Genomic DNA, 19,953 nt, shown 5'->3' with positions numbered 1-19,953 from the left:
TCGGGTAAACTTAGCATACACTCTGGCTGCGCTGATTAAGACTCACTCACCTCAGGATGCCGAATGCTTGAAATGGCTCGACTTGACTTATCACTTATACCTGCTTTCTGAGTAATTCAGCTAATAAATATCCGACCAATTGTGGGGCGCTCAGATTATTTTTGTTTAACTTTCCTCAGGTGATTTTCAAGCCTGTAGAAGAAAAAATTAAATGGGAGACTTAACATTAAAAGTATAATTTTATGTTCACAGAAAATAGTGATGGAGTGCAGTATGAACACAAAACTGATTTATGCTAACCCTGGATACGGTTTTGCTCTCAAAGATTTTTTTCCCTTTATGATCCACCTGATTGACATTGCAACATCTAATATGAACTTTTTAACCTAAACCTAGGTTTGATACTCTAATTAATGGATAACAAACTCCTTACGTTTCACGTAACACTGAATCTCCAAATTCAGGATTTTAATAGAGTACAGTTATTAACTGTGTTGTGATGCTTTTAAAATGCACTGCAGGTGTAAAGTCTGTCAAATATATTCATTTTCTCTACTTTGCTTTTCTTTTCTTTTTTTTACCTTTAACACCTCTTTCGATCACATATCTCCCTTCAGTCGCCACTGTGAGCCGCTTTACCCCAGTGGCAGAGCGACAGCAGTCCAAAGATGTCTCCTCTTTCTCCTCATCCACCACCTCTCCCTGGGATTCCCCCGAAAACACTTCCCAAGGGCTGAGGCCTGCGCCAGTGAGGGCCCAGAGTGCGCCCATCACCCAGCCCACCGAGCCAATCGACCCCGTCAAAAGCCCGACCGCCGCCAGCCCCCCAAAGACCCCGAAGTCCGTTGACAGCTTCTCCTCTGTGTCCTGGTCTCAGAGCCAGTGGATTGCTTTCGGGGATAGGTGTGCTCCGCCTTGCCGTCACGGCTCAGGCTCTTCCGTAGCAGAGGTCCAGAAGGCTCCGGCTGGCGGCTTCGGCAGGGCGAGCCGCTTCCTGTCGGACGAGTCTGCAGATGCTTTCTGCAAAGCAGCAGCGTCGGCGGTCAGAGAGGACAGTAGCGTCTGTTTCGCTGACGTCTTCTCTGATAGGACAGTAGCAGCAGCCACAGCGTGCAAAGTATTTCATGGTAACAGTTACGTTGCTGTACAAGACACGCCGTGTGCCTGAGGGTTTGGAGTTGATTTTGCCTGAAAATTGACAGTAACGTCTTTGGTTTTCCATTTATTTTTTGTTGCTTTGGTTGTTTTTGCTGATGCTTTTGTGTTCCGTCTGCCTGAGATGCAAGATTTATTTATTTTTATTTTTTTTTTGTGGTCCAATTGATTTCGGAATGTGTTCTCTGCATTTTATTTTATTACTAAATATTTTGTCGTTGGAACAAGACGTGATGCATGAGCGTTCTGCACTCAACTGAACACACACACACACACACACGTTTGTACCTAGCCATACATTCTTAATTCTCTAACCAAGGTGTGTGTTTGTTTTCTAGTGCCAGTACCAAACCGACCTACGACCCCTCTGGCGGCTGGAGCCCTCGTCCCACCACCTCGTCCTTCGTCCAGACCCAAACTCCCCACCGGAAAACTCACGGGAATCAATGAAATTGTGCGTAATCCTTCCACTGCTTATATATTTCCACGTGAATTTTCCGTGCGTGCGCCTCCTCTGGTGGCGTGGCCAATAGAGTAAAAGATTTTCCAGATTCTTCAATGGCGTGACTTTACAAGCGACACGTTTTCAAGTTTGAGCCAACTCACTAATGCCCGTTTTGGCAAGCACCGCTGCCTATTTTCAGCTCAGTTTTTGTTTTGGGTATATTTGTCAAATCCCAGCTGAAAAGGCTTATTGAGACCCCTGGGCCGCCTTCCATGTAATCTGTCAACAGATTTCCGCTAAGTCCGTCAGGGACTGTAAGGACAACGGAGTAAAAAACTTTAGTTTGTGGGGTTTTTTAAAAGATTTTTGAGCTTGACAGCACTTAGATTAAAAACATATTCTCTACTTTGGGCTGAATGTATGATACCTCCTCCCCCGTGCTTTACAGTTGAAGTTCCATGTTGTTCTGAACATCATCCCTCAACTTCCTCTTAACCTGTTGAGTTGTTAATTTTTTTTCTGTTGTTGTTCCGAGTGTTTTATTGGATTCGTTCTAAAATTGTCAAACCTCAATCTGATCCGTGTTTCTGATTCACTTTTCTCTGCTGCACTTTGGAAGGTGTGACAAAGAAAAAAACTCTTCTTCCGCTTTTATTTCAACATTTTTCAATAACTTCCTTTTAGTTTAAGCGTATAACTAACATGGTACTCAAAAAGTTACGTTTTTCGTTTTCGGTTGTTTTATTTCTTGAGTGTTGATACTAAAAATGGATTTAATTCCCCCTAAAATATCGAGGGAGAGTTTAATGCCTTTTTACGATCTGGAAGTTGTCTTCACTTCAAGTATTTACATGGAGTTTGCCGTCAGCCGTTCAGCAACACTTGTTTTGTTTTCTTTTCTTTAAGATTTCGATCATTTTTTAAATTCCTTTAGGTCCGGCCTTTCAGCCCACCCAAAGCATCCAACGCCAGCCCCCCTCCGACGGCACCGCTCGCCCGGGCCGAGAGTTCTTCCTCGCTGTCTTCGAACGCCTCGCTCAGTGCCGGGAACACTCCCACCGTCGGTAGGATCGTTTCCCTGTACTGCTCACTTTTTAAAAAATTTCCCTATTCTGCGTTTATTTCTCCCTTCTCTCCCTCAATCCCTTCTCCGACCTTTTAGAAAGGTTTGCTCCATAACTTGCTGTTCTCCGTACTGCTTTCCTTCCTTTTTTTTTTCTTTCCTCCGCTCCTCTTGCAGGATCTGAACACACTTTTGCTCCTCCCCTCTCCTGCTCAGGGTCTGACCTCAGCAACTTTTCTCCTCATGTGCTTCTAAACCAAAGTGAGTCTGGCTTTTCGAACACGATCCCTGCAAAAGATGCATCTTTTTTCCTCCCCCCTCCTCTGTGTTTTCACTGTCAGTGTTTGTTCTCTGGGTACATTTCAGTGATGGCGTCTTATGCAAATGTGCAAAAGTCTTGAGCCAACCCTCGTCTCTTTACGTGCTGCTTCTCATAGGGTCATAAATGGACCTGAGGAGAATCTATTTTGGATTTTCTAAAGGACTTTGAGGTTTTTCTTAAGGATTAATTGGGGATTTCCCCTGGTAAAGATGTATTAAAATCCTGAATACATTTTTATTGCAGTAGTGTAATCTCACCCGGGGAAATGTAGAAAAAATATTGTGTTTTATTTAAGTACATTAAGTCAGTGGGAAATCCCCTTTGAAAATCACTGGTAGCATAATTTGTACATAACAACTCAATGTGACAAAAAATGACGTCTTGTTGACGTCCTTAGCAACCATTAGACACTATCTAGTGTACATGTGAGGAAAAGAACTTCCCTGTACAACCATCACAAACATAAATAAGAAGGATATTCTAAACATGGCTGGAACTTTAACAAATCTGTGCTTTCTTGTCAAAAAGTTATAAAATAATACTCTGTGCTTCCTGATGGGTCAAAATGTGCGATACAGCACAAAAACCAATTATCTAATCATTTCATTAGGAATATTAATTTCCTACAGAAGTGCACGTGAATGAAAAGCTGTGATTTAAAAATGAAATCTCAGATTTATTTTGTTCATATCAAATCCGATTTCAGATTTGGATCTATTTTTGCCCCAATCCCCTTCTTCTTTTTTTCCTAAAAATAAATGATGAATGTCAGAAAATATTTTTGAAAAATTGCTTTTAATTTCAGCCATCTTGTCTGTGAGTTGACCTGAATTTAAAGTCCAAATGAATTGAAGCTCTGAAACGCCATTATCAAAGAAGATGGCGGCCTTGGGCAGGCTGACATCACTCTGCACTGTAGAAACCCAAAGAGTGTATTGGTTGGGGGGAAAAAATCCAGATTAAAAAAAAATTTAATCTTTAAAATCAGAAAATTTTATTAATCGATCAAATTTATTTATCTATTTTACAAACTATTAGAAAACTGCGTCATTCAGAAACGTAAAGAATTAAAGTAACATACCAAATATCTTTGAAATACATTATTATTCCATTTATAGTTCATTAACAGCTCTGTTGGAAGGACTTTATTGTTTGCCGATGAACAGATTCCTGTGTGTCAGACTGTAGCAGCCAAACGTAAGAGAGCAAATTGGCTTTTGCTTATGAAATATTGCTTTAAAGTACAGCTTTTGTGCTGTGTTTTCTTTCACCTGTCAGTGTTCAACAGTTGACCCAACAATAAATAAAATGTGCAATTAAAATCATATGTAAGTTTGTTCACTCGATAAGTCAGTAAAAAACCTGCCACGCCATCATCCCACCTACCACTTCCTGCCGTCTTCTTTGTGTTTTCCACCAGTGGTAACATCCAGTCGTTCATCGCGAAACGTGTGATGCGAAAAAAAGTGTTTATTTTGCCTGATTTTGTTATTTTTGTCAATTTGATGCAGCTAAAAAAAACCCCACCTAATTCTAGCGCAATACCTTTTTATCAACACTTTTGAAACTGGCGTCTTTCTATTAAGCAAATTTATTTTCACAATTCCAATTTGCGCAATAATATAGTCAATGGAAATGCAGCTACTGACTCCTAGAAGACCTGTAAATTGGCTTTAAACCACTCAAAGAGCACATTGGCTGAGTGTTCATTCAAGACTTTTACTTACAGTACTGTGTGTGTTATCTTTGCTGCTCATCTCCGTCATATCAGACGTGTTCGCTCGGGGCTCGTTGCCTCCCATTGTCACATTTTTAGAAAGTGTTCTCCCAGCGTCACATCTCCTCACGCTGCGCTCTCTGTGCCTTTGTGCGTTTCCTCTCTTCCTCTTTGTGCCTCTTAATGTGGCGTAAAGAGGACGATGGGTTTGTAGCCAAGCTGCCAGCCTTTGAGAAGCGGTGTGAAGCGCCAGCAGGTACGGATGAAGTTCTCGTTGGAGAACGGTCTTTTTTTGTGCGTGTGTGTTTACCTGAAAGGAACTAACACCAATCTGCCTTTCAAAGGGAAATTAACCGGCAGCTAAAAATATACGTCGCTTTGCAGTAGTTGCAGCTGCATCTCGGCTGCTCTCTTTATCTAACACCTATAATATAATATGCTTTTTACATCGCTAAAACGGTTTATTCTATTAATTTTAAATTTTTTGTTTTTGCATTTTGGTGTGCAGTGATTATGCCGAATGTCTTGAGTTAATCAAAAGCAGCTTTTTTTTTTTTCTTTTTTTTATAATATCTACGTAAGTTCCTTTAATAACACTACTTATTTGTACGAGCATGGATGATCTGACGTAAAAGTGCCTCAGCGTGATCAAACCTCGCAGCCGAGGCAGCAGACTCATAACCCTGAGCCTCTCTCTCCTTCTTTCTTTTCTCAGGGACGTCTCGCGGTCCGAGTCCTGTGACCCTGGCATCCCAAGATGCCTTGCCCATCGCCGTGGCCTTCACGGAAACAGTTAATGCTTACTTCAAAGGAGCTGATCCTGCCAAGTGAGTCTCACATGACGCTCAAAAAGGCCTGCGGCGCTGACCTGCGCATGTGCATGTTGCTGTTTGCACGAGCTTTACACTCCATAGTTCGTACAACGCACTTTCTTTGTCCCTGTCTGCAAACCTCCGTTGTCTCTCCCCCTCCCTGTGCACGTATGGAAGGCTTTGCACGAGTCTGACACCATTCTTTCAGGATGGATAACCTACATGAGGCAGATTATAGTCTGGGACTGAGCAAACATACCGTCTTTTATTGGTTAACTACTGCTAAATTGCTGCTGTGCAGAAGGCTTCTTTTTCCAGGGATTAGCAAATGGAACATTTCATAAGCAATGCAGCAAAGACACGCCGCAAGGTTGAGAGACCGCCGCGGCCCACTAGCACCACAGACACACACACTGATGGCAGACTGGGCAGATGTGCAGAATATTACGCACCGACTAAATGAACCGCACGTTTTAAGTTAAAGCAAGAAACAAAACTTGCGGTTGCGTCAGAGGATTACTTGACTAAAAGTTTCATAATAAAACCGAATAAGTACAGGACTTATTAAGTACTTCTTATTGTTTTTTGAGTGGAACTTACATAAAGGGAATGACTTTGTTTAGTGAATTAGGAATTACTAGTTAGATTCTAATGAAGAATCAGTCAGCACCAGTGTTGTCTCTTTACATGTTCAGATGGACAATGTTTTGACTTGTTTGAAAACACACACACACACACACATATATATATCTGTTTATTCCCATTTATATACAACTCTGGAAAAAATGGTGACACTTTATTCGAAGGGGTGTGCATAAAACTGACATGGGACCGTCATAAGCATAACATAACATTCATGAACATGAAGGAGTCTTTATGAATGTTTACAACGGTTGCCATGCAGTGTCATTCGGTAAATAATGAGACTTTTAATGCAAAGTTGCACTAAAAGTTGCATTAAAAGTCGATTAAAAGTGTCGACTTTGCATTAAAAGTGTCACTATTAATCGAATAACACTTCATGACAACAGTCATAGACAATCATAAAGACTCCTTCATGTTCATGACGGATGTTATGTCATGTTTATGACAGCATCATATCAGTCTTATGCACATCTCTTCAATTACAGTTTTAACAGAAAAATGAACCCACTGCACTGAACCCCATTGAAAACCTCCTGGTATTTCCACAAAATATTTCTTGAGTTAAAACATGAGTATTTTTATTTCTACATGAATATGAACTTGTTTCTTTTGCATTATTTGAGGTCTGAAAGCGCTGCATCTTTTTTGTTATTTTGACCATTTCTCATTTTCTGCAAATAAATACAAAAGGTTTGCTTGGAATTTCAGAGACATGTTGTCAGTAGTTCATAAAATAAAATAACAGTGTTCATTTTACTCAAACATGTACTTATAAAAAGTAAAATCAGAGAAACTGATCACTTTAAGTGGTCTCTTGATTTTTTTTCCAGAGCTGTATGTTGCACCAAATCACATATCATCTACTCTACTAAATACATCTACTAAATACACAGTCCAATCACAGTCTAAATTCAGTTCAAACCAGAGGTGCACCGGCAGTTCTCTGACCATCAACAGAAAATAACCAGATCACATGAGACCCGTTGTACTTGTCACCGTCGTGGTTTGGCTCTCTGCCACGTGAGGAAGCTGTGAAAGTATAAAACCGGTGGCTGTGCTCGGCAGGTGCATCGTGAAGATCACCGGCGACATGACGCTGTCGTTCCCCATGGGCATCATCAAGGTGTTCACCACCAACCCCTCCCCGGCCGTCCTCACCTTCAAGCTGAAAAACACCAGCAGGCTGGAGCAGATCCTGCCAAACCAGCAGATTCTCTACAGGTGAGGCCGCTTTTCTTTTCTTTTTTTTTTTTTTAAAGTTCTTCGGCACAAACCGGCTAGGATACAAGAACCCGAGCAAGCCGGTCAACTAGCTCACACAAACTGGGGTCGCCGGCCAAGCGAAAGACGGATCTGGGCTCGGCCATACGAGCGCGCCTCCAGAAAACACACCAGTGAGAGGAAATTCAACTAGTAATCCGACATGAAGCTTTCATTAAGCTGTCAGGGAAATATTTTCCAGCCGTTTTTCACGACCAGGTTCTCAGCTGTCCATGTCTCTTCTGAAAGACGCCCAAAACAGCGAGGAAGCACTTCATAAAGCGGCTACGTCATTCAGCGCTTAATTCATTAAACGTGTTGAGGTACGTCTCACCTCATTAGTTGTAGGGAGATGTAATTCGGTATATTTTGCTTCACATGTAAAAACAGAAAAAAAGTTTTGTTAACTTTTGTTTTAGATTGCGTCTTCTTCTCTCTCTTTTTGTCATTTTCCTCCCTCCTCGCTCTGCTTCCTCCCAGTTATCTCAGAACCACACGGCTGGACTAATTGAATCAACTGGAATTCGTGATTTAGTAGCCGGTTGAATTTAACAGGGCCATATTTTCCGAGCTGTTGGAGCTTTACACAGAAAGCCAAGGCGAGCGACGCATAATTGAGCCTCTGATTATTCCCCGTCTGTGTCTCCCTTCTTTCTGTTTGCCTTTCATCCAGTGATCCTTCCCAAAGCGACTCCAACTCCAAGAACTTCTGGTTCAACATGCAAGCCCTGACGTCCTACCTCAGAAAAGCCTCCGAGCAGAATCCGTCGGCCTCCTACTACAACGTGGAGATCTTAAAATACCAGGTCAGTCAGCCACAATCGCCCCGAGGGCTTAATCCAGACAAAAAGACTTTGTTTAAAAAAAAAAAAACGCCTTGGTGAAGTTTTGTTTTTTTAATCTCTCAGTCTGAGGGCGGAGTCAGAGGCAAAATCAAGTTTGAGCATTAGGCTAGTGAAGTTCAAATGGCATTTTTAAAGATGAGGAACGGTGCCTGTTCTTTGTGTTGACATCTTTCACTATAAGTCACCACAGGCCCTGCAAAGACCAAAGTAACGTCTGACAATATCCGACTGGAGCGTCGTCACATTTTCACTAAATGAAAATACGGCGACTGAACACTGGAAAAATGATCCAGTGTATTATGTTGTTTTTAGCCGGTCCATTTGGGTCCTCGGTTCCATTAGGGTTGCCATGTTTTGCCGGTTCAAGTTTGATTTCACCACAGCTGGGCAGAGTACCCCAAAAAACTGTGCTCAGCTTGAGTAGCACTACCTCCACATATTTATGCTCAAGTAAAAGTAAAAAAAAAAGTCAAACAAAAACTAAAGAGTAAAAAAGTGTTTGGTAAAAAGGCTACTCAATTACCGATCAAAATAGAAATCATAAATTTCTTTTAAAATTATATTATCAATCGGACCAAAATAGAAAGTTACGTGGAAATTCTGATATCTTAAAGAGCAAAATGAAAATAATTCATAAAATAACAACAAAATCATGGAGAATAAACATTTTTCCAAATCAATTTCTTTCAAGATGAAACTGCTGGTTTGTCTGTGTGTGTGTGTGTGTGTGTGCTGTCTGGTGTGAAACAATGTTCACCTTTTATGATCTTCTCTTTTTGGAAAAAGCACTTTTAGCTCATCTTAGTAAGAACAATGTATTATCCCACCAGTCACAATTGTGACCGATCATAAAACACACCTTTTCATATATTTTCCCACAATTTTTAAAATTATTTCCCCTTGATTAGTTCATTAGGACTATCAGTGACATCTGATTTTAATATTTTCATGTCTGGGAAAGATTTGGGTTTAAATGGGTTAACCTTCGTAACGAAATGTATTTCTAAAACCTAAATTCCATGGAGAAAGAAAATCTGCAAATTAAAAAAAAAACTATAACGATATAAAGATGGGATGAATTCTGTTTCTCCAATCACCTCTCATGTGTAAAAGCTGCAACCGTGGACTAGACGGGATTTTAATATATTGGAGGTCTTTGCCTACTTTCACTGGTCTGTCATTAAAAAGCTCTTACGCGTTCGAACTGAGGGTGGAATTCAACTGCCACCCTCCAGAAAAGGGAAATTAAAATACCCCTTCAGGTACCAGATGCCCTCGCATACCTAAGAAAATGCAATTTTCAGAAAACCTTACAAGGTCAAACAGTCAGACATTATGTAGTAACATTATAAAACTGTAGACATTTTTAGTAATGCATTTAATTTCAGCGTGCCACACCTTGATTATCAGCGACTCCCATCACGGCTCTTTCTGGAGGCACCCCTGCTCGTATCATCACTACATTTTTTCAGTACGAGTGAATATTGTTTCGACATTAAAAAGCTAAATTTCCATTTCACCACTGATGTAAATAAATCCAGTCAGGGTGAACCGATAAACTGGCAAACTAGTAGGCTGCTTCCGTCTTACTGACAGTCCACAATCACTGAGGTGTTTGATTGACCAAAAGGCCCGTGCAAAAGGCTGCACACTAAGGCATCGTTATGCCATTTTGATGCTATTAGTAAGCAATGTCTCCAAAATGACAATATTATTGTTTATCACAATTATTTCAGGAACATTTAATCCCTAAGCAAAATTAGTTATTGCGACAGGCACTTCTAACCCTCGACCTCTTCTAACCACGCCCTCCTCGTCTCTCTGACTGCTGAGACTCGAAGATTAGAGGTTTGACGCCCATTGGCTGTGTTCAGGTGCTGTCCGACGGGATCCATTCGACTCCTCTCAACCTGGCCGTGTACTGGAAGTGTACGCCGAGCACAACAGACCTGCGGCTGGACTACCGCTACAACCCGGAGTCCATGGACCCGCCCGGACCGCTCACCAACGTACAAGTCCTGGTTCCCGTTGACGGGGGCGTCACCAACATGCAGTCTCTACCCAACTCCGTATGGTGAGGAAAGGCGAACGGTGTGCCACCAGGAGCCCAGCGTGGCCCACTTAAAAAAAAACAACAAAAAAACATTTCTTTCTCTTTTAAAAACCTCAGTTGTTTTTTTTTTTTTTTGTCTCTTTTAGGAATTCAGAGCAGAGCAAGTGTCTTTGGAAGCTGAGCGACATCTCGGAAAAGACTGAAAATGAAGGTGATGAGGGATTCGTTGGTTTTCTCTTTGAAGTTCACCACTGATGTAAATAAATCCAGTCAGGGTGAACCGATAAATTGGCAACCATATTGGTTTTTGACCTCAGGCGCCGGCTCTCTGCGGGCCAAGTTTGAGCTCTCGAATGGCCCTTCGAACCCGTCCACTTTGGCGGTCCAGTTCATGAACGAGGGCAGCACCCTGTCAGGAGTCGACATGGACCTGCAGGGGACTGGATACAGACTTTCGCTCAACAAGAAGAGATTTGCCACGGGTACGTCGAACGGCACTTTTTAAAAAATTCACACTCTTTTGCCTTTTGTGTCTCCTATTGGGATTTTAAGTAACACACCGACACAAATAACCGTAAAAGTCTGAACGGGGAGGAAAAGGATACACGGCTAACGACTGACGGGCGTTTGTTTTCAATCGTTTTTACTCTGACGCCCCAAAATAAAAGTCAGAGCAATTAGCTTCAGAAGTCACCACAGCGTCAATGGTTTCAAAACACCAAACCAATCTAAACGTTAAAGACAACACAAAGAACCACAAAATGCTCTTTTTAAAACGAAGTCGTTTGTTATCAAGGGAGGAGAAAGTGATTGATGTAAAAGTAACACCGCAACAAAAAAAACGCATTTTGTGTTCACTTGTGACGTCTTTGATTAATATTTAAATGTATATTCTGAAACGTTGAAGCACGACAAACATGAAAAAAGAACAAGAACCAGGGAGATGGCAGGCTCTGCGTAGGTCCGACACACAAATCCCCAGCAAACGGCATCAAAGGCTGTCGGTGTGAATTCTTGTCACGCCTCTACGCGTGGCCTGCCACCTTTCATATTTAACTTCTCCACATGTTTAAGTGCATCTCTTGTGTCTTCAGGTCGCTACATGGCAGACTGCTGAGGTGACCCCGGCCCCCTCTCATCTCCGATCAAAAGAAAAATCGAAGCGTCCCGATTCGCCGGAGCACTTATGCCCACGGTTTCGCGCAGGAAGCCAGAATCTCACTACAGTAAAACAGCACTGAGTAAAGAACACTGTTTAAAGAGAAAACTAAAAGAAAAAAAGGAAACTCAGATGAGCTTTCAGAAAAATGTGTAGATATGAAGTCTAATAATGCTTTCCGATCAATTATGTACAGAGACAATTTATTGATTCGCCATAAATTTATATTGTATTTGAAATTTAGAGAAAAAAAAGGAAAAAAAAAATATGCACTAACAACTTTTCCAGAAGCTATTTTCCCTCTTGTACTCGTTTCTAAGAGCCTAAGGAATATGGAATCTTTTTCTTTCTTTTTTTGCGTGCTGATGAGTTGAAAAGCTCTCACCGAACTGTACATAATAACCCTCGACTCCCAAAATCGGCTCTCCTTTTTAAACATGTGCAATGAAGCAATGAAGGTTGATTCTGTCTCCAACAGGACTCTCACACTTGTGGCACAAACTTGGATCTTAAATTGTTCTCGTGCTCTCAGAAAATGCAAAAAAAAAAAATAATAAAAATAAAAAATCCAACCTCAGTGCCTGATCTTGTACTGTGGAACAGAAGTTAAACAAATAACAAAGAGAAAACTGCCTCCATGCATTTCCAGATCTCCCTGGGTTTGTCATTTGTAAAACAGATCCTGTTGACGTTTTTTGATGAACCTTAAGTGCTGACGTTTTTTAAAACGGGAGTCTCCAAATCATCTGTGAAACACTGTGGCGAATGTTGGAGACTTAAAAACAAAAATCGAGGGACGTTGAACCAAATTCAACTTTGCCGCCTTGAAAACAAAAAAAAGTGCCTAAATCGGGTTTTTATTGGTTTTTAGTTTTCTTTTTCTACTTGTTTTGTATTCCGCAGCACAGTTAATGAGAAAAGCACCGACAATGTGCCCGGTGTGGTATTTACTCCTTTATTTGGATACTGAAGGGAAAATGTCGCCTCGTTTTAGTCTCGACTGTCTTCCGGAAATATGTGAGTCTTCTTCGCCTTCTTTGGTTGAAAACAAAACGTTCATTTGGTTCGTTCTCTATCGAGTACGTGTTATCGGGTTTTTAGCTAGTAGCATCACCACAGGGCTAAAAAAATACCGCGACTTACCTAGCGTTGTCGACGCTGTGACGCCATGCTGCCATTAAACCCGCGATGGACTAAAAGTCTGAGCAGAAAAAAATGTTAAAAAGTCGCCACGTTTTAAATCTTGGTGCTTTATTACAACCTTTTTCTAACAAATGGTTCCCGCTTCAAAGTTCTTTTTTTTTTTGCTTCCTGGTGGAGAATTTTTAACTCCTAACTTTTTGGTTGAGGTCATCCTTGTGGTCGTCCTCAGATTTGGTAGTAATTCAAAGCGAGATCGCTTTACACTGTAGCTATTTCACATCTCCGACATGACGAATAATCACAAGCTCTCTTGGACTTTATACCGAAAACCGCAACTCGTTGCGGTCCTCAGCGATGTTTACCAATGACTTATCGGCATATCGACGATAAATCCACCAGGCGTCTCTGTTTTAAAGCTGTAGCGCACCGTTGTCAGATTTGAGTCGTGTTTTTAGCAAGTTTGTAAACTGAAGCGTTCACCATTAAACTAAAGTGCTGACACTAATCTAAATGTGCATTCGCATTTTGTTGGTACAATGTCACTTTTTTGCCACAATTTACAAAAAAAAAAAAATAAATAAAAAATCCTAACGAAATCGACTTAAGGCATTCAACTTGTTTGTTCAAATAGTATTTTTTTTCCGCTCCACCGTGAGCAAGGCAAACACTTTTTATTAAAGAGCCCACCCATTCTGAAACTGTATTGAAGAATAAGCAAGCTGGTTCTTGCTGTCGCCACAAAACTATAATGCATTTTACAGAGGTCATCTTCCAGGCCCCGCCCCCTTTCCTTCTTATTGTTTTGTATCGAAGAGCAACGTTGTGTCAGTGATTGTCACGTTTTTATCAATATCTCTGCCATTTCTGTCTGTTTTATGATTTCTAATTGTACCTGTATTAAATGTGTAATATATGAATATATACAAATATATGAAAATGATGACTTTAAACGTGACCAAGTGTGATTTATTTTTTCCTTTATTGCTGTTGCATAAAAAAACAAGGTGTAGAAAAGTCCAGATTTTAATTCGGGTACAGTTGGAAAGAAAATGATGTTGGAAAATTATTGTTTAAAATAACAAAATTGTAGGTTCCTAGTTGGTCCAGACCAGAGGTCGCGCTAGACGTTTTTGTTCTCCGTCATCTTGGCATTCAACATTTAAAAAAAATTGTCATGTACTATTTTTACCCGTCAAATTATAACCATATTAACATAGGCTGTTTAGCATTTTATGCGGTTTAGTTAATATTCACCTAGTTGAATCCAGAACCCATCACACATAAAGCAGATAAATGCACCTACATTGTTCTCCATAGGGCAACCACGTTTCCTTTAAGGGTGAAAAGTCAGAAAGACGCCGATCTGAATCTATTCAGCGCTCCATCACTGGCCCCCCGGAAACTGCAGCTAAAACACTCGAGGTTTGACTCCGTTCCAACCTGCAAAGTTGAAACACTGGAAAGCTACAAGACAAAAACCATCAAATCTTCTGTCACTTTTTTTTTTTTTTTCAGAACCGGAATCCACGTCCAGTTCTGAGTCTTGGCCGCTGTGGACGTTGCGGACGGATAGAGCGTGAAAGCAAAGCTCTTAAAGGCAAAGCTACACATGTGTTGCGGACGTTGTGTTTGGCCTGAAAGAGCCCCGCGCAGTGCTTCGCTTACAGGGAGATGTGTTCACGACTGTGCGCGCCGTATCAACACCTTGTGCGTATTTACGCGCCCTGTCGTCTCCTTGCGTGCTTCCTGACGGAGGACTTCCTCTCCGCTGTTTGAGGTCCAGCCTCTGAGCTGTCGTTCCTCGGCCACATGTGCGAGCCATCGGTGCCGACTCTCTGCTTCTTCTCCCCCCCTGTCGGAGAAGTGAGAGATCTTGAGGTCCCCGAGTTGCAGCGATAAACTCTGAAACACCGAAGTGAGACGTGCGAGCAGAGATCACCTCCCAGAAAGGGAGGCTATAGGTCATTTTGATCGTCCATGTAGGGCTGACAACAAGTGCCTAAAAATACAAACTTTTTTAAAGTAATTTAGATGAAGGAATGTTAAGTTGTACTTTCTGAATAAAGCTCAGGCAACTTGGCTTTGGTTAGCCTGGTTTGTTTACTTGCGCTGCCAAAAACTGAATAATGTTAACTTAATGAAAAGCGCTGGCAGAATTAAAAATGGCTTTTCTGTCGCGACCATTATTTGGACTCGTAATGGTTAAATTAGTTCCACTTTCCATGTGTGTGTGGCAAAACCTTTCAACCGTTTAAGTGTGGAAATGCACACAAACATCGTCCGGTTTCTGAAAAGATTTGAACAAAGTAACTTTGGAGCAAAGTAACTCGGCTGCGGCGGAATTAAAATAAGTCGATTACATGCGACTTCATTTGTAAGTGTGTGGAATTAGTTTGGGCGTTTCGGTTCATATGAAGGCATGTAACTAAACAGAGAAGAATAAAATATGCTTCTGCTGCCTATAAAAGAACAGAAAACAACAGTTTATCTCAGACTATTTTGATTGGCGGAGTATTCACAAGTTTTTATCACGTTTTCCTGCTTCATTTTAAGCATAATTTTAAATTGTCGAATACAAACAGTGTGTATGTTTGGCTACTGTTCTCATTATTATTATTATTACTATTACTTACAGTATTTACTCAATTATAGCTGAAAATGTATTTTCTCTGACATGTCTGAAACAAATAAACCGAAACCAGTGTGACTGGATCAGGGCCCAGATTCCCACAGGAAAACTCCATCCCACAGTCAACATGACCGAATACCACAATAGTTACGTTTTATTTCTGCTTCGACTGCTCATGTTGTCTGAGCAGACTCGGACGAGATACTAACCCTTGTGTGAAAGTAGCACCACAGTGTATTTCAGCTGCAGGCAGCCTTTGCACCTGAGATTAGAAGTGTGTTCTGAGATTAATTAACGCTCTATTTATCGAGCAAACATATTTTTGGGTTGTGGAAAAAAAGAGTTAATCAGAAATCTCATTGCGGTAAAAATCTGTTTTATTCTGTATCTGTTATTTGTTGCTGCCGCATTTGCGTACTACGTTGGTGTATCAGAAAACCATATCATTGTGTTAAGTTTAGAATCATCGTCGTCTATGAAAGCAGAGGAAAGAACTCTGCTTTCTGTAACAATCCTTGATTTAATTATTCACCTTTTTAGGGTTTTTACAAATGGACCGCATGCTCCTAAAGCCAAGTGTGTATAATCTGTAACCAGTGACCAGTGACAGATTATACACTGTCTGTAACCAGTGACCAGTGACAGATTATACACACTTGGCTTTACTTGGTTACAGGGGTTTTTTGTAGCTTTACTGACGTCGGACCAATTTTTTCAGTAACGAGTAATCTAACGTGTTGCTATTTCATATCCAGTAGTCAGACTACAGTTACTTATCGAAATCACTTTGCGTTACTGTGCGTTACTATCTTCTTTTGTAATTTAGTTTTATTCCCTCTACGTGTCTTATCGAGTGATCGTCGTTTCTATGCGACAGTATCAGCAGCGACAGAAACATAAACAATGGAGGGAAGAGGAAGATGCGCATTTTGTTGGTAGAAAAACAGGAACGGCTTTGAGTTTCGCTCGCCAAGTCCGATTATTATAAGCAACTTTGGGCTTGTTTTTTTTTTTTTTTTTTCTTCTAAAGTCGCTTGCAGATTTAATGAGTCGCGGGTTGTGCTGTTTGGGCTTGGAAATAAGCAGACATAAACCCTCAGAATTTGTCTGACATCCAGTTAGTTTTAGTCAGGCTCTCCCTGTCCATCACTTCCCCGATGATCCGTCCCGCTGTGTCTTTGTTAATGTCAAGTTAATATAGTTGTTGTAAATGACGTGGAGCTTTGCATTGCGCTCCAGAAAACTGCAAACATCGAGACTAATCAATCAAAAATCACATTTTATTTGTATAGCACATCTCAGCAGCAAGGCATTTCAAAGTGCTTTACATCATATCAAACACAGAAGCACAAAACAACATAGAATCAACAATCAAAACATGACATTAATTCAGGTTTCACCAATAAATTTGTAATTGATTAAGTTTCAAATACAATCCTAAACAGGTGGGTTTTTAGTCGAGTTTGCATCCATAGAAGGTTTACCTGTTAAACTCCTACTGTGTTATATGGAACAAAATACCTGTTGCTATTTTTATTCCCACTCACAATCACACAGTTTAAAACGATGCAGACAGCATTTTAATGGGCTTCTGGCACAAGGCTCCGTACATCTCTTTCACGGGATTTCGCTCTGGGACTCCGCCGTCCCTCACGGATTTTTGTGCAATTCTATGGTACCTATTAGTGTCTAGAATTTACAGGGTTTGTGTTACACGCAGTGACCCTCAGTCACTTGCCGTTTTTCTTCCGGCACCAGGCTCCATACACCTCTTTCACGGGATTTCGCTCTGGGACTCGTCGTCTGACTAATATGAACAACGCAATAAACGTGAAAGCAGCCACGAGTGCAACTAAACGTCGTCGTAATTATTAATAAGATAAGTGTCACAAATCTGCCTGAGTTATGGAGACGCGCTGTGACAGCAAACACAGGGCCGTAACGCAGAACCTGGACGCTGGGGCAGGGAGGAGTGGGGGGTCTAAAATTCTATTTATAGTTTTCCAGACAATAGAAACACACAAAAACACGCACAAATTACTAAAGTTTTATTTTTGTACTGTTGTAACCATTAAACAATCTCCCATACAGTTCAACCTTATAAGTGGAGACACATTGTTGATGTTACTATTATAAAATAACTTGCAATTAAGTATTGGCGAAGATCAATGTAATTTTCACAGCGTTGTTGTTAGCAGCTGCTGAAAGTAACTAAAAAAGTTACTTTTAATGTAACTTAGTTACTTTCCAATTGAAGTAGTCAGTAATCTAACTAAGTTACTTTTTCAAGGAGTATTCAGTAATCCGATTAAAGTTACTTTTTCAAAGTAACTATGCCATCACTGTCTGTGACATAGTCGGCCATTATCGACCATCGCACACCGGCTGGTTACGTGTGTCATGACCGCACTGAATCTGTCGATTCACTGTGCCTTAACGTTAACGTACCTTTTAACCGCAGCTCCGCAAAAGGTGCTGCACCGAACTGTTTCCGTTGACGTGGTAAATGGCATTTTCACGGTTGATCGAGCAGTCCGTCTGGTGTTGATGGAGAGGCCGGGCCTTAGAATCGGCCCCCGTGAAATGGTCTGAGCAGAGAGAACGAAAGCATTTGGTCTTTGTTGTTCACCACACAGTTGTGTTTGTTCAAAGGCCCACTGGAGCCGTAGAACTGAGTTATTCTCCCATCCAGAGAGCAAGACCGACATCAGTAACATTTACGGACAATTTGAAAGCGATGTGTCCATTTGATCTTCCTCCTCACCACGAGGAAAACCATCTGAACAAATAAGCAATAGAGTAAGTTTATTGCGTTAATATGGATTCCTATCCTGCTCATTCCAGAACCCAGAGGACCTCTTTAAAATAACTCAAACCCTGAACTTGTCAAACTTTCGTCCAAGGAAATCTTAAACATTTTTCCACCCAGCAAGCAGATTTGTTTCAACTGTTACCCTAAATTATGAACGTCTTTTTTTTTTTTTTTTCCTATGTGGCCGACATTAGCAGAGCATTTGCTTTACTGCCAATCAAGCAGATTGTTTTCTTGTAATTCCTGGACCTAAACATCTAACAAGAGATTCATGAAAGCTAATATAAAGAAATTACTTTTTTATAGAAGGTCTTGACACTGAACAGACTTTGTATGTTTTAATAGATGGCAAAATTCAAGCAGACATTTCCAATCCCGTCCTGTTCGCAGGTAAATCTTTAAGGTAATAAACTTAGATTAAAATCACTCATCTAGTATGATGGATTTCAGCTGTAAAGCCGCAACCTGTGGTAAAACCTAACAATATTTGGATCTACGCCCCACGCAATTTATTCCCACACCAGTTCTTCTCGAGAGAGGACATTTTTTCAATCACTGAGGTCTGCCTTCGCTTCGGATGAAGTCATTTTTTTTATTTAAAAAGGAAAAAAAAAAGGATTTTCCATCATAACACAACTTGAATTTTAAATTAAGCTTACACAAGCACACATGCAAAGATTTCCTGGATGTCTGGAGCTGGACGTAATTAGATCAAGCTTCACAAATAGCTGATTTCAAAATGAGCAACCCCTTCTGTCTGTTTGCAACAGTGAGCCGCTGAGTCATGTGAAACCATAACCCCAAGGTCAGACGAAGATAATGAGCTCGCCTAATTGCTTCGCTGCTCTCTGGCAGCAGCAAGCAGAAACTGTTATACTACTGGTTCTACTGTAAGGGGATTTTTGTTTTTCATTGTTGAAAAGACTCACTTGTGGAAGAATTTAAACCAATAAAAACGCCAGCAGCCTGTACTCCAGTGGCAGCCCTGGATAGTACTGGACCCTTCCGTGCCATGTTCACAGAGGCACGTCACAGGCTATTTGTCATCATTCCTGTGTGTATGTGTGTGTGTGTGTGGGTGGGTGTGTGTGTGTGTGTTTGGGAGAGGGCGATGACTGAGAAACGATCATATTTTAATTCCTGTGGTGGACCTTTGGAGCTGTTAACATACCAACGGAATCTGCCGTTCTGAAAATGTCTGAGCGATGTTGATGGAGAAGCAAACAAATGTCTAGCTGTGGTAACCGACTACACATACATATGTAGAGCCTGTGAAAACTACTTTAATCGCTGTTTTCTTCCTCTGGATGGGAGTCGAAAGCCAAAGCGTTCCTCGTTGTTTACTTTCTCACCTTGTTTGGTTGTGGGTAAAAGAAAGAAATACTCAACTCAAATTGTTAAAGGAGCAAATCCAACTTGTCTTCCCACCATTTCTTTACCCAAAACAAAGGGCTAAATCAGTTCATGTGCTTCAAAGGGAAAAATGGATGCTGGGCCATTTCTATAGGATTTGTGAATTTCCATCTTTAACAAACTCGCCTAAACCAATAACCTTATTAACACCTAAAGACAAAACCTGGATTTCGGTCAGTGAAGAACTGCAGTCATCTCTCTGCCTTTACACCTCTGAATCGCCAACCGTGGGACTACCAGGCACTTATTGGCTGAAGATTGAATTTGGGGGGTGCAGTTATGATAAACTATCCAAGAAACCAAATGGCTCATGGGTTTAAGGTAAAAGCAAAGATTTCACATCATTTCTTGTCTTTAAGGGACAGGGTTAGAAGGGCTGCTAACCCCATTGGAAAGGATGCAGCGAAGAGCTCAGCCACCGATCATTTTAGCCTTCAGGATGTGATGTACTGACACTAATTAATACACAAGGCCCTGTGT

At 41.0% G+C, this 19,953-nt stretch overlaps 1 protein-coding gene across 5 annotated transcripts in view; it reads left to right on the top strand.

Moving 5' to 3' along the window:
• fcho2 (FCH and mu domain containing endocytic adaptor 2) overlaps positions 1-13,569 on the top strand; it is a 75,666-nt gene extending 62,097 nt beyond the window's left edge. For 3 of the 5 annotated variants that reach the window (XM_028026567.1, XM_028026566.1, XM_028026564.1), the window contains 11 exons: positions 1,494-1,609; positions 2,535-2,664; positions 2,841-2,924; positions 4,899-4,958; positions 5,418-5,529; positions 7,225-7,380; positions 8,093-8,225; positions 10,139-10,338; positions 10,464-10,528; positions 10,635-10,799; positions 11,412-13,569. In XM_028026567.1, coding sequence (XP_027882368.1) covers positions 1,494-1,609; positions 2,535-2,664; positions 2,841-2,924; positions 4,899-4,958; positions 5,418-5,529; positions 7,225-7,380; positions 8,093-8,225; positions 10,139-10,338; positions 10,464-10,528; positions 10,635-10,799; positions 11,412-11,434 — 1,244 coding nt within the window. In that variant the 3' untranslated portion in view covers positions 11,435-13,569. Of the gene's footprint in view, positions 1-617; positions 1,134-1,493; positions 1,610-2,534; positions 2,665-2,840; positions 2,925-4,898; positions 4,959-5,417; positions 5,530-7,224; positions 7,381-8,092; positions 8,226-10,138; positions 10,339-10,463; positions 10,529-10,634; positions 10,800-11,411 lie in introns of all 5 variants that reach the window. The other 2 variants (XM_028026563.1, XM_028026565.1) reach the window with 2 other exon arrangements.
• Positions 13,570-19,953: the final 6,384 nt, after the last annotated feature.

The sequence above is a fragment of the Xiphophorus couchianus genome, chromosome 8, assembly GCF_001444195.1.
Source record: "Xiphophorus couchianus chromosome 8, X_couchianus-1.0, whole genome shotgun sequence".
Lineage (NCBI taxonomy): Eukaryota > Metazoa > Chordata > Actinopteri > Cyprinodontiformes > Poeciliidae > Xiphophorus > Xiphophorus couchianus.
Note: the sequence above shows the minus strand (reverse complement) of the source record. Positions and strands in the feature narration are given on the sequence as shown.